The 13105-nt window shown below is 34.2% G+C and overlaps 1 protein-coding gene across 2 annotated transcripts in view; it reads right to left on the reverse strand.

Moving 5' to 3' along the window:
* Positions 1-60: 60 nt before the first annotated feature.
* LOC135198556 (lysyl oxidase homolog 2-like) overlaps positions 61-13105 on the reverse strand; it is a 30308-nt gene continuing 17263 nt past the window's right edge. Inside the window, exons 2-9 of one of the 2 annotated variants that reach the window (XM_064226254.1) lie at positions 11121-11267; positions 10432-10634; positions 9897-10086; positions 9509-9667; positions 9280-9407; positions 8865-8995; positions 7811-8063; positions 61-1464 (exon numbers count right to left, since the gene is read on the reverse strand). In XM_064226254.1, coding sequence (XP_064082324.1) covers positions 1351-1464; positions 7811-8063; positions 8865-8995; positions 9280-9407; positions 9509-9667; positions 9897-10086; positions 10432-10634; positions 11121-11267 — 1325 coding nt within the window. In that variant the 3' untranslated portion in view covers positions 61-1350. Of the gene's footprint in view, positions 1465-3753; positions 6097-7810; positions 8064-8864; positions 8996-9279; positions 9408-9508; positions 9668-9896; positions 10087-10431; positions 10635-11120; positions 11268-13105 lie in introns of those variants that run through there. The other variant, XM_064226252.1, reaches the window with a different exon arrangement.

Genomic DNA, 13105 nt, shown 5'->3' on the forward strand with positions numbered 1-13105 from the left:
CTTTGAAAGAAAAAGTTCTGTAATACAATTTATATACATTAGGTTAAAGAAAGACGTACAGTAGTAATGGGTTGTTTAGTGAAATTCAGTATTTTCTTTAATAACAAAGAATATTGGAGTCTTACAAGAAAGATTGTTCATTTTACAGTGCTTTAAAGCTTAAAAAATATGGAATGAATGTATCTTATATTAAATGGCAGTGTGATGAGGAGCATGAAATCATGCCCTGATATGGACTAGCTGCAGTGTTAGTGTTAGCTATTTCATCTTACAGATTATATTGTTATTGCGGTGATGATAAACCTATTTGTATCCTTGGTAAAACTACAATAATATTCCACGGCTCTTCAAACTTAACAAGTTAGACATTAGATTTCTGTAATCAACAATTTGGGAAGTTAAGTTTTTATTGAAACAAGTTCTTAATTGTTATGAAAGTGGTAATGTGTCACATTGCTAAGCAGTACAGTTCCAGTTTTGCAAATGGAATGGAGCATCATCACCTAGACAATGCATGTAGAACTTACTGTATAGAGTCTGCAAACATTTCTGACTTGTAATCAATGTTCATAGATAATTTTCAGGTGTTTTAATGAGATGTACACAATACGTATACCTCATAATATATTCCCTTTCTATGTATATGCCAATTGTAACCATGTTTATCAGACATTGATCAAAATAACTGTTCTAAGTTTTCATGAAATACATTTGATAATGAAATATCCTCTGAAAATTTTGAACATCTGCTGTAATTCTAATTTTCCATGAGTCCTCATTTCCCAAAACCCAAGAAATATAATTTTTGAAAATCTTTTTACTTCAAAATTCAGTTTTTTTTCTATATGCAACATCATATAGTAACCGAAGATTCCTATTGCAAAAATATTCTTATATTCAAAACAAATGTTTTCATATGATAATTTCTGAATTTTCCTGATATCCCTGTTCAAAATTATTTTTGTTACATAAGTTTATATTCAGAACAAATATTAATTGCCATTTGGTGACCAGCAGTAAAATATTATTTAGGAAAAAATATAATTATGGTAGAACCTCGAGTACCAAATCCTTGTAACATATCATGTAGAGATTATTTTACCCTTAATTTTATGTGCACACTGGATATATACAATGAACAGTAATTCAACTGCTATCTAAGCATTTTTACAAAAAATAAAATCCCTTTTGATGCACGTAGAACTACCTGCTCAAGAGACACTGTTCCTGATGTATGTTCACACATTTTTTTTCTTGAAGTGTTTCACTTTGGAAGAATTGAGGATGGCATTCCTTTTTGTTTGGTATGATATAGTAGTAGGATAATTTTGAGATCTTACTAATTATGGCCTAGTCAGACTGCAGTTTCCAAGCCAGACACTTTGAGAAGTAGATAAACTCGCACAATGCTGCATTGTTGTCAAAGGACATCTCTGGGACTTTAAAGTCAGGATTAATTGCCAGCTGAAATTATTAGAAATCATCATTAGAATCACTGCATGTCTTATGAAAAAAAAATTTGCTCATATCACAAGTAAACCTCTTACTGTTTTTTTTTTTTTTTTTTTTTTTTTTTTTTTTTTTTTTTTTTTGTTTTTTTTTTTTTTTTTTTTTTTTTTTTTTTTTTTTTTTTTTTTTATTAAATGCCTTGTTATTATGCATTGAAAACACACAGAGTGTTGATCATTGTTGAGTATGACTTCTCTTAACTATGGTGATTGATTTAAAATCATCTCTCTTTTTAGGGAAGATCTTTTTGCATTTGATAGCATCAACTTTAATTCACAAGTTGGTAAAATAATAATCTTTGTTGTATTGTTACAAGTGAATGAATGATATCCATCAAATGCTATATTTTTAGATAATTTTGGTGTTTTGCATTTAGTAAAATGATTTTCTCAACCAGTGAAAGGTATTTATAATCACCTGTTTACTTTTGATATTTCAATTTGTGGCACCTACAACTTCTATACAAGTAGAAGGGCTAAAGAAGGGTACTGATGGTAACATCAACTAAAGACTTATAATGTAGTGTTTCAGGAACACACTAACCAACAATCCACAAGCCACCTAAATCTTCCAGTGACTCCAAATAGTACTGACATTACCATTGCAGTGTTACTAATTAATCATTTGGTTTATTTCATTGCCCTTGTTATTGTTAAACTATTACCAAATTTCATTTAAATTATTCTCTTCAAGTTGTTCAAGCAAAGTTGCTGAAGGAGCAAGTCATAAGTGGTGCTGACAAAAAATTTTGTTTTCTTCTTGACAACATGTTCAGTTTACTGACAAAGGGAAATATCTGGCTGAAAGACTTCTGGATAGCCATGGAGCTGATATTTGAGGCAAATAATTTTACAAATAAATGCTGTCCTTGCTTGCAACCTAAAGAATATTAAGCAAGCTTACTATAATGCAAAGTCTGACCATTAGTATGCAATTGCTTCAAAAATTTAATATACATACTATATTGAATCTTTTACATGATGGCATTTATAGCATGAGACTAACAACAATAATAACAGTATCTCTTCAGGTGGTTTTCTTGAATCTGCATATAGAGCCACTAGATGTTGAAGTAAACGTTTTCCAGTACTATGTACTATTTATGAATTATTTCTTTATAGAATGCATGAACAACCTTCCTGGTGAGAGGTTGTCTATATCCCAAGAACAATAACTGTAGCCCTAAGGGTTCTTGGTTATTCAACTCGACTAGAATGACTCATTGTAACAGTCATGCTGCCACAAAGGTAATTTTGGGAGAGGTTAGTCCTTGCTATTTAAGCACATCACTTTCTGCAGTGGTGATACTGGTTGCTGGCAGTACAAAGCAGACTTAATTGTTTTGTTTAAAGGACATGACTCGGGTAATCTTAACATAAATACTGTACATTCTTGATAGGTCCAATAGTGGTGGGCAGAGAAGTGATTCATTACCATTAATTGTCTACCGTATTTCTCCCTAACTTTGAGCACATTGATAACAACGCAGTCAACAGCCACCCCTAATATCTCAAATCTTATGAGGATTATATCTGTACCATTATGAACAGATACTGATAGCAAAATCTAACTCTAAAATAATTCACATGATCTCTTCATAGGTATGAAGCATTTACAGAAAATGGAAGGCAGGGCTGTAGTCTAAACAATCTTACCAAAACAAACATGAAGGGGATTTTCAGTCAGAAAAAATAAGCAGCTGAGGAGCTAAGGTAACTTGTCCTCTCTCATAAGTAACCATTATTTTTAACAAAAGTGGGAAGGTTTGTGATATGCACACAGTTTTCAGATAATGAGAAGCCATAAAACCTGTATTTTTGGCCTGGTTAGGGTGTCTGCTCCTCACCACATAAGCATTTTTCTGATTTTTATCTGTGGTTTTGTCTAACTTGGTGATTTGCATAAGCCTAGCCTACCATATCACATTTTCTGTCTATGCCAGCCCTTTCAAGAAATGTTAAAGCAGTGTTATGTTTTTATGTATGTTGTATGGCACTTGAAAGAATTATCATTACAGCATCAAAACATGTCATAGAAATAAAATTCAAACACTTAAATGACCGGCCTAGAAAAAAATTCTCTCTCTCTCTCTCTCTCTCTCTCTCTCTCCTTCTCTCCCTGTCTCTCTCTCTCTCTCTCTCTCTCTCTCTCTCTCTTTTCCCAAACATATATGTTACTGTACTAATATAATTTTAAGCTTATTAACAATATATTACAGCATTAATTTTATGGTTACTGACTAATATAATTTTAAGCTTATTAACAATATACTATTACAGCATTAATTTTATGGTGCATGGGATATGATAAAATCCCTGTTATAACTTAATCTTCCACAATTATGCAAACTAAGTTAATCATACAAATGTCTGTCTCTTGGCTAGCCTGAAGAGTGTCTTCTCTCTCTCTCTCTCTCTCTCTCTCTCTCTCTCTCTCTCTCTCTCTCTCTCTCTCTCTCTCTCTAATAGCATTACTACGAGGAAATGTAATTTTGATTCTAGTAAAGATATATTATAGCAATGTTAAGTGGTAGGCTATACAGGAATTTGCAGTTGTACAGAACCGAATGTCAGTTAGCATACTATTTCTCTCCATACATCGCCAACACTATATGTATAAGCATACTTAATATATTTTACAAGGCTAATACAAATAAAGTCAAATATAAATTACATTAATAAGGTATGTACACTTTAATGTAGACAACAGATGTTTAAGGGAAAGGTAACAAAAAACTAATAAAATGCAACTTTGAGTATAGACATTATGACTGAAACAAAATTACTCAATACAACTCTTATGATTAGACATTAACGTATAGAAAAGACGACTAGTATGTGCTGTTAACTCAGATAATCTTGACTAACAAATGATGATAGTGGAACGTTTAGCAGGAAAATAATGCCCGATGCATAATGATTAAGGTTTACTACTGTTGATGCTAGTTGCTTATTACATAGCAAATATGTCGAAAACTGATATGCTTAGAAATTTGTATGAAGATAAAACAACTAATATGTACTGTTATATTGTTAGAAAATACTACAGTCATTACGAAAAGTGTAAATTATAGCATTTACAGTTGATGAAACGATTTCTCTGAACTTTCTCTGAATTTGATTTTGTATTTGATTTTATGAAATTTTCTAGTTTCATATCTTTACTGCGAAAGGAAATACAAAATACAGTAATACAGTATATTTCATTTGCATGGGTCTTGTGTAAATGGTTTTAAGAGATTGTAGTAATTTGCATTGCACTATCCATAAAGCTAGATCTACTACATCGAACTTCAGGAATGTTTGGTCCTGGACAACTCTGATAAAATTTCTTAACATGAGATATCCTTTTCTCCTGATGAAACCAATAAAACCATAGTGGAAGCCTCCCAGCAACTGCATGAGTTTTACTCTTAGTTTTGAATTGCGGGGTAAGCATTAGCCAGCTTCTTTATCGAGGTGGTAAAAGAAGTGGACAATTTGGAAATGTTGAGAGGAAAGCAAAGAGGAAGACCTAGATGACATGGAAGTGGTACAGGAAAGGAGGGGCTTCTAATTTCATGCCATACTCTCCATTCTCATTTCTGGCATTAGTCTTGGAGAGTCTTTGCTTTTTCAAGAGAAACTTATCCTTTGCATTCCCTTATAACCTATTGCTTAGTTGCTCCATTTCCAATGTGATTCTGAGTGAGATCCTAACTGTCCTTTGTTGTATACTTTTGTGATTTTTGTTTGATATACTGTACATCAATCTAAGGGAAATAGCTTCTCTTTGAATCTGTACATCGCACTGATGTCTACAATATACATATCCAAGAGTCCGTCTGATCCAATGCTGTTAATAGGACTCTTGATACCTGATCAGTTATTTATTGGTGCAGTATTACTCTTCTTCATGGGAAACCCATAAGTGCAGTCACCAGTCCTTATTGCTCCCTCATTCCAGTCTACCCAGGCCTGGGCATCGCTTTTTAGTAGTATTCAGATTCATTGTCAGTCAATCTATCTGAATGGCTGGGTAAACACCCAGGACATAGGGTATGCCAAAATTTTTTTAACCTTTGCATCATATTTGAAGAGAATACTAAGTATATAAATTTGTATCTAAGTACTTTCTCAAAGAAGAGTATTTGTCTTTGTAAAAAAACTTTAAATACTCTTTTGAAAATAGGTCTAGACTAAGATAAATTTATAAAATTAATACAACTTTCATCAGCGACACTGTAAGGAGCACTTAAATAGTAACAAGTTTAGCATTCACTCTATGTAATTCCGTAAAGACTGACAAGTAATCATCGCCTGATAATTGGTGTGATACCTGAGCTTGTTTGTGTTCTTTTTTATATCTCATATTTAATGATCATCACAGTATACTGTATAAGTAATTTTCACACAGCCAGTTAGTGTGCTACCATTGTATGATTAAGGAAGTCTCAAGAAACTGCTTTGAAGGTACTTCTGCATATTAAGGACGAGTCAAAGAACAGTTGCCAATCCATGCATTAGTTTCACGATAGATAAGCTCACACACAGCAGCATTATTGTCGAAGGAGATCTCGGGCACCTTGAGTTCAGGATTTACAGCTAGCTGCAAAGAAACAGGATCACTTTGGTTTATCGCTGATACTCAAGGTTATTATTAAAAGGATTTGAAGATTAAGTGAGCCACAGCAACCATAGTACAGCATCTGTGCAGTGATAGAAATGTTCAGACGAAATTGGATATTTAGTAAGGATTTTTTTTTTTTTACAGAATGCTCCACATGCATAAATAAAAGGGTCTTGCAATTTTAAGAATTTGCGTAAGAATAGTCCCCACAGAGTTTAATACTGGGATTATTGACTTTAAACTCTTAAATTTAAGTATTTGCATATACTGCCCAGCTGTGATGATAAAACTGATATGCTGTAATAAAATGGGTACACCTGCAACTAAGAAAACCACTTACACTTTATTATTATTATTATTATTATTATTATTATTATTATTATTATTATTATTATATTATTATTATTATTATTATTATTATTATTATTAGATTATTATTTATTATTTATTATTATTAGTATTATTATGATTATTATTAATTATTATTATTATTATTATTATTATATTATTATTATTTTATTTAGTGAAATTCACAATCATCACCTAGAAGCATTACCATGTTTGCATCTTCAGCATCTACGTAGATATTACAGCAGATCCTCCTCTTACGGCAATTCAAATAGTATCTAATTTTGTTTATCAGAATTATACTTTAGTAATGATTAATGAACATACAAATAAATGGATATACTACGATCTTTAAATACTTTATAGTTAAGATTACAATGTTTTTTTCCATCTGTCCATCCGCCTATGGTGTTTGCGCATGGCAACACTGCGTCCCGGGCTTTATATAGTATCCTATTTCGAATATTGACAGTGTAATTCGCATACAGTAAATTATTAAAACACTTTTCAGTTGCAAACGTACACCCAGATATCCTTTTATTTACCTAAAATTTAGAAATAGCGTAACTATTTAAAGCCCGGGACGCAGTGTTGCCAAGCGCGACCACCACAGGCGGATGGACAGATGGAAAAAAACAGAGTATAGTCTGCAAGTTAGATTCAGGGGAAAGTTAGCTTGCCATGTTAATGGACTCAACATTTGCAGCTTCATGCATCCACAAGCTTTTTTTAGGTATTAGAGCATAAATTTTCAGTAATTTACATGTGCTGTAAAATTCAAATTATGCAGATGAGTTGCATTAAACTATTACCTTCTCAAGAGGTAATTTTCTGTTAAGAATCTGGCTGTTTGTGGACAGAATTGATAAACTACTGGTAGTTACTGGATTTTGATTAACTTGAGAAAACTTTAATTTGGTGAGTTACTGAATATTGAATAGATTTAAGGAAAAATTTATGATTCTTCATTGAACAGTGAAGGGTAAATTTTAATGTTTTTGATAGTTTATGTTCGATTATGACAAAGAACTGAGCATATTATCAGATAAGTATACTGCACTGTACTGATATTTTGCAAAGCATATAAGAGCAGTTTCTGTGGTTACAGGTGTACAGGACTTTGTATCTCACAAAATGTTGTAAGAAAAACTTTGACCTGAAAAATTATTTATTGCACTGCCAGATGCTGTTTTAGATTTTAGACAAAAATTAATTATGGAAATAATATGTTACTTGTTAAATAAGTTAGAAAATGCAATAGCTTTTACAAGAAAGCGTTTAAATGTTAAGTAATTGCATGTACTATATAGTAAGATTTAACAGAACATCATGAAGAAATCCTTACCTTAAAAGTATAAGTGCCAGGTTTAATATCGGTAATATCTATCCATTGACAGTCAATATTGTATGCATATGTGTCTGTACATCCAGGACTGATTCCTTGATCACCATAATTGGCGCACTTGAAAACCGGCTGTATTCCTGGAGCGCAGTTGTTATCTTCCAAGCAAAAGGAAGCTTTGTGACCTTCAGCTATACGATTTCCTTTCTCGTCTATGATGTCGTAGTGAGCGAAGACTTCCATACTATGATAATGCCTGTGTGTGAAAGATGGAGCTTTCAAATGCCTGTCTAGTAAGAATAATTTTAAAGTCAGTGTCATATATAACTAGCTTATTCTAAAAATTGGCATCATAGAATATTTTTATGATGGTAATGACCAAACAATCTACAGCCTGTGACCCACAGATAGCATGATAATAATTATATGGTAGTTAATACCAATAATAACTAGCCCCAAGCAAAGCAAGCAATCACTATTCCTCTACAGTTTGAATATCTGTATTGCAATTCAGTGACTAGGAATAAGCAGATCAATAAACACAAACTGTCAATTGAAAGATTCTATCAATTATTTGTCCCAAAAAGAAAAGACAGGCATAGATGGACTGGCAGCATCATCTTGAGCGAAGTCTTCCAAACAATCTAAGATACATAAGAAACCAGATAGGGAAATTATGTTAGAAAGACAAATGAATATATACAGTACTGCCGTTATACTAGAAGTGGCATGGAGAAAGAATTTCTTAAGGCTTTAGGTGATGGCCACCTATTTAGACAGGTTATAAAGCCAAAAGTTTAAATGGCTTTTGCCACTTTTCTAAATGCATTTGAAGTAAATTTGTATCATATTATACCCAGTTCTATTGCATATCATTGTGTATTTTAAAGGCGCTGACAACACTTGGGAGATTTCACTTAGAACCACCTTGTCAAGTTTTCATATCTTCTGGAATTGCTGAGGGACCTTTGTAGTAAGTGAATCATACATAATAAAATAAACTGTGAAACATAGCATATAACATAGAGAAGTTAATCATATATCATATTACACTTACATATGACATGCGTGCCACTGCCAGTGTTCCTTAGGCAAGAAAGGCCTAAAGGCCTCGTCTCCTTGATTTACAATGCGGGCAGTAAATCTTAGGAGTCGTCTGGTCTCCAGATGCCATCCATAACCAGTCTCCTGTGTAAGCAAGAAAATTAATGTGTTTTCATGAGCCTTTAGACAGGACCATTATGTTTAATAAATGATAACTCTTGACAGTAAATTGTTGTGCCCTTGTTTATCGGACCCTCACTTTTTTTTTTTAATGCAGTTTTTGTCTTTTTTAAAATGAAAACTGTACAGATTTTTGTATTCATAGAAAAATCCAGTCATTATTTGATCTCTTTTTATTACATAATTTGAATTCGATCGGTATTTTGTTATATGTCGCAGTAAACTCACAAAGAAATACATATTGTTACCTGTGCTATTACTGCTGACTGAGCAAGACAGTTTTCTTCCATTGCGCACTGTAAAAAGAACAATTGCTTGTCTTCCAAATGAGCCGACCTCGCCAGCTCTATGTGATCCGGGACCAAGTCAGCCATTTCTTAAATTCAAAATAAATGCATTAACATAAGATACTAGATTTTTTAGATTAGATAAAGAACAAAACATTTTGATAGTTTCTCAAAACTGGTATGTACTTACTTTCTACGCATGTCACACCCGCTATGTTCGGCTCGGACCCTTCGTCAGGGCAAAAGACATCGCCCACAGCGTCATGCAAACAGTGATCCAGTTTCTCTTCGTTTCCATGGCATTTAATTCCACTGATTGAAATGTCTGACTTATTTCCCCCGAAGAAGCCTATTTTGAGAAAAAAAAACTCATGCATTAAGCATCGTTTGGTGGGAAAAGAGAAGTTTTAAGGAACCGAATAGGAAGTTAATACAGTGCAAGGAATATTGATTTTTTTTGCAAGTGAAAGAAAATAACATGTACGTTCTAACTGATATGTATAACCAATTGGAGAGATACTAATTTATTTCTTAAATTAGATTTGATTAACTCAAGTTATCTGTATGAATTTTTTTACCTGCAGACAATGCTCCCTGTGCATACTTCATGCCAATATGCCGACAAACAACCATGGCCTCCAAGAGAGACCATCCATCTCCACACAAGAGAGTCCAGTTCGTAGAACCTGGTAGTCTGACCTCTACGCGGCCCTCAGTGTCAGTCCTTCCACCCTTTAATCTTAATTTCATTTTTCCATCAAGTGCATGCTGTAATAAGAAAGTTAAAAATTGTGTAAAGTATTTTGTATTGCACTTCTCAAAATTCAGACATGAGTAGAAATTCTTAGGACCGAAGAATTAACAAGGAATTGAAAATTTAGTGTCCAGTGCTGACAGATCTTGATACGGCTGGTGGAAATCTCCAAACTTCTTTTGGTTCTACTTTCACGTAATCAAAAACTGTGAGCAACAAAATGAAGTGAATAAAAGTGTGATTTTAACCTGAAGTATTACAGAAAAGTTGTTTGTGCGACACGTCGGGCCAAAGTTATATTGGCAACTGAATGTGCTGATTTCAGCAAGAGGCCATGGCAATCACGAGATTTTACGCACCGCAATTTTTATCTTATCAGTGAAGATTGGCTGGTCTCTTGGAGGGAGCGTTGGAGTTGGTGTGGTAGTTGTGAAGTGGGATTTACAGACAACTCCTGCTGATTCAGTTCCCTCGCAGTCGTGGATTCCCCATCCATCGTGCCTGCATTCAGTGAGGTTCTTTTCTGTTCCGTAGCAAAATAGGTTGTCCAACCAATAATTACCTGTCACGAATAAATACTATTAGACCTTTTCAATAATAAATTCCTATAATTTAAAAACAAGGTGCTCAGAAGAATTTTAGGAATTACTTGGAGGGATAGGATATCAAATAACAGAATTAGAGAAGTGACGGGGTGCAGCGCTGAATGACCTCATAAGTCTCATTGTTTGGCCTATATTCTATATTAATTCTACGTATTATGGGTATGTGTATGGGTATCAGCAACGGTATGGTACAGGTATGGGTATAGATATGGGTACCTACAGATATAATGGGTATCAGTATGGTATGGGTACAGGTACTATGAGTATGGAATGGATATGGGTATGATACAGATATGGGTATGGTATGGATATAAGTATGTGTATAGCTCAGATATGGGTATGGAATGATTACAAGTAGGTATAGCTATAGTTCAGACATGGGTATGGTTCGGATATGGGTATAATACTGATATGCTTTTGGGAACTAGAAAATGAAAACTTACCCTGTGCATGCCCATATGTACCGCTGTAAGTGACCTTCATGAGACCTGGAAAACCCAACTGTCTGCAAACTAATTCTCCCTCTCGTTCATCCCATTCGTCGTCGCAAATATTACCCCATCGGCCTTCGTGGTATACCTGCACGTTTCCTGTAAAAGTGCAGGAGAGAAATGAATGAATTCTGATATTTCTAAAAACTATTTGTAAATATTCTCTTCTCATCATTTTACAGAATTATACAGTGAAATTATGAAACCCATTTAAAGTTGCACTGGGCAGGTTTATTTGATAGTCGTGTGTTAAAGTCTTATGTCTTGTAGTCATTAATGACAACTCAGTCCACCGTACCATTCTCTCTCTCTCTCTCTCTCTCTCTCTCTCTCTCTCTCTCTCTCTCTCTCTCCACAAGTTATTATCCTTTTTTATAAATAAATTAACATAGTTTTCTTCCGAGAGCAGAAAACAAAAAAAAATTTATTTGTTTAAAAATAGATAATTTTTGTTCTTTGATTGTCACTTTAGAAAAGCCTTTTCTTGTGTGACCGTATTCGTTAGTAGTTGTGAAATATGAAAACATTCTCGATAAATATAAATGAAAAGTAAGTATATAAATATATTAATTTTGTTAGTTCTGTAAGACACTATTTATGTAGTTATGCAGTCCTATTGAATGAAACTGCTTAAGATTAATACACCCACCAGCAACTACGCTGACGCATGCAATTCATATGTGGGGAGCAGCGAGTACGTTATTAAATCATTTCACTTTCGAGGAAGTGGGGGAGGTTCCATGTCTGCTTTATTCTGTGTGCTTTTTCAGCATGCAACACTCAGTCCTCTCGTTTGTTGCAACTCCATTTGATTCTAACTTATGCAAAATATTTCATTGTTTTAGCTTCAACCCCGGATAACCCCAAGAATGTATTAGAAACAACTTCACTCTATTTTGTCCTTTGCCGAGAACTTTAAATTTTTTTACTTTCACTGGGTGCAACTCAAGATGTTACGCCATTTTAATCAGACGACAAGAGAACGACTCTAGCGGCCGACTCCACAGGGAGATTGCATAAAGATGCGAAGAAGAAGAAGAAGAAGAAGAGGAAAAAGAAGATTAGCATACCTCGGAACTAGGTTGCATGAGGACGGCATTGCGGAGGTGGGAGGGAAGAAGGCGTAGGCTTACCAAACAGTTGTTGTCAAGGTCAAAGGCTACACATGAACCTGCTATTCGCCACTGCCGTTTATTTAGCCTTTGCCACAGTCGTCTTTATGGTCATGGTTTATTGTTGTATTTTGTACTTAGACTTGATTTATTAACGGGTCTTGGATTACTGGCAAAAGATGCTTTTGGATACAAACTATGCAAGTATTCATGATTGGCATTAGTTCATTAGTACTATTACAAGCTATTCTATGAGGTACTAATAGCTATTCTTCAAAGCGGCTCTTGAAACGAAAGTTCACTCGAAGGAAGGACATAGGAACTAATTTCTTTTAAATCAGCTGTAACAATGATTAAAGATATGATTTCGGTTTGTAACACAAACGTATTCTGTGACCTTAGAGACGTAGAGCTGTACTGAAAAAGACAGCATTGCTGTCTTTCAGCTATTCAAAGCTAATCAGTGACGCCCACGAGAGAGAGAGTGAGATACGTCACACAAGCGATTATAATCCTATGCAAGCTATATATCTGGCGTATCAAGTTGCTGAGTGCAACCATCCTGCAGCACTTAATCATAATCTTTTAAGAACGATCATTGTGGTTTCATTCTTCTACGATCTCTCTAATGACAGTTACGCAGGAAAGAGACATCCTGTTACATAAGAGAGATGGGTGAAATCATTATGATTTTGGTTAAATTTTCTCTACGTGTGGGAGAGAGAAAATGGTCTAAATGTACCGCATAGTGGCAGAGGTGTTGGAAAGAAGGGGTCTTAATCAGAAATAAGAATGTGGATGCTGCATGGACAGACTACGTAGGAG

This window comes from Macrobrachium nipponense, chromosome 22 (assembly GCF_015104395.2).
Source record: "Macrobrachium nipponense isolate FS-2020 chromosome 22, ASM1510439v2, whole genome shotgun sequence".
Taxonomy (NCBI): domain Eukaryota; kingdom Metazoa; phylum Arthropoda; class Malacostraca; order Decapoda; family Palaemonidae; genus Macrobrachium; species Macrobrachium nipponense.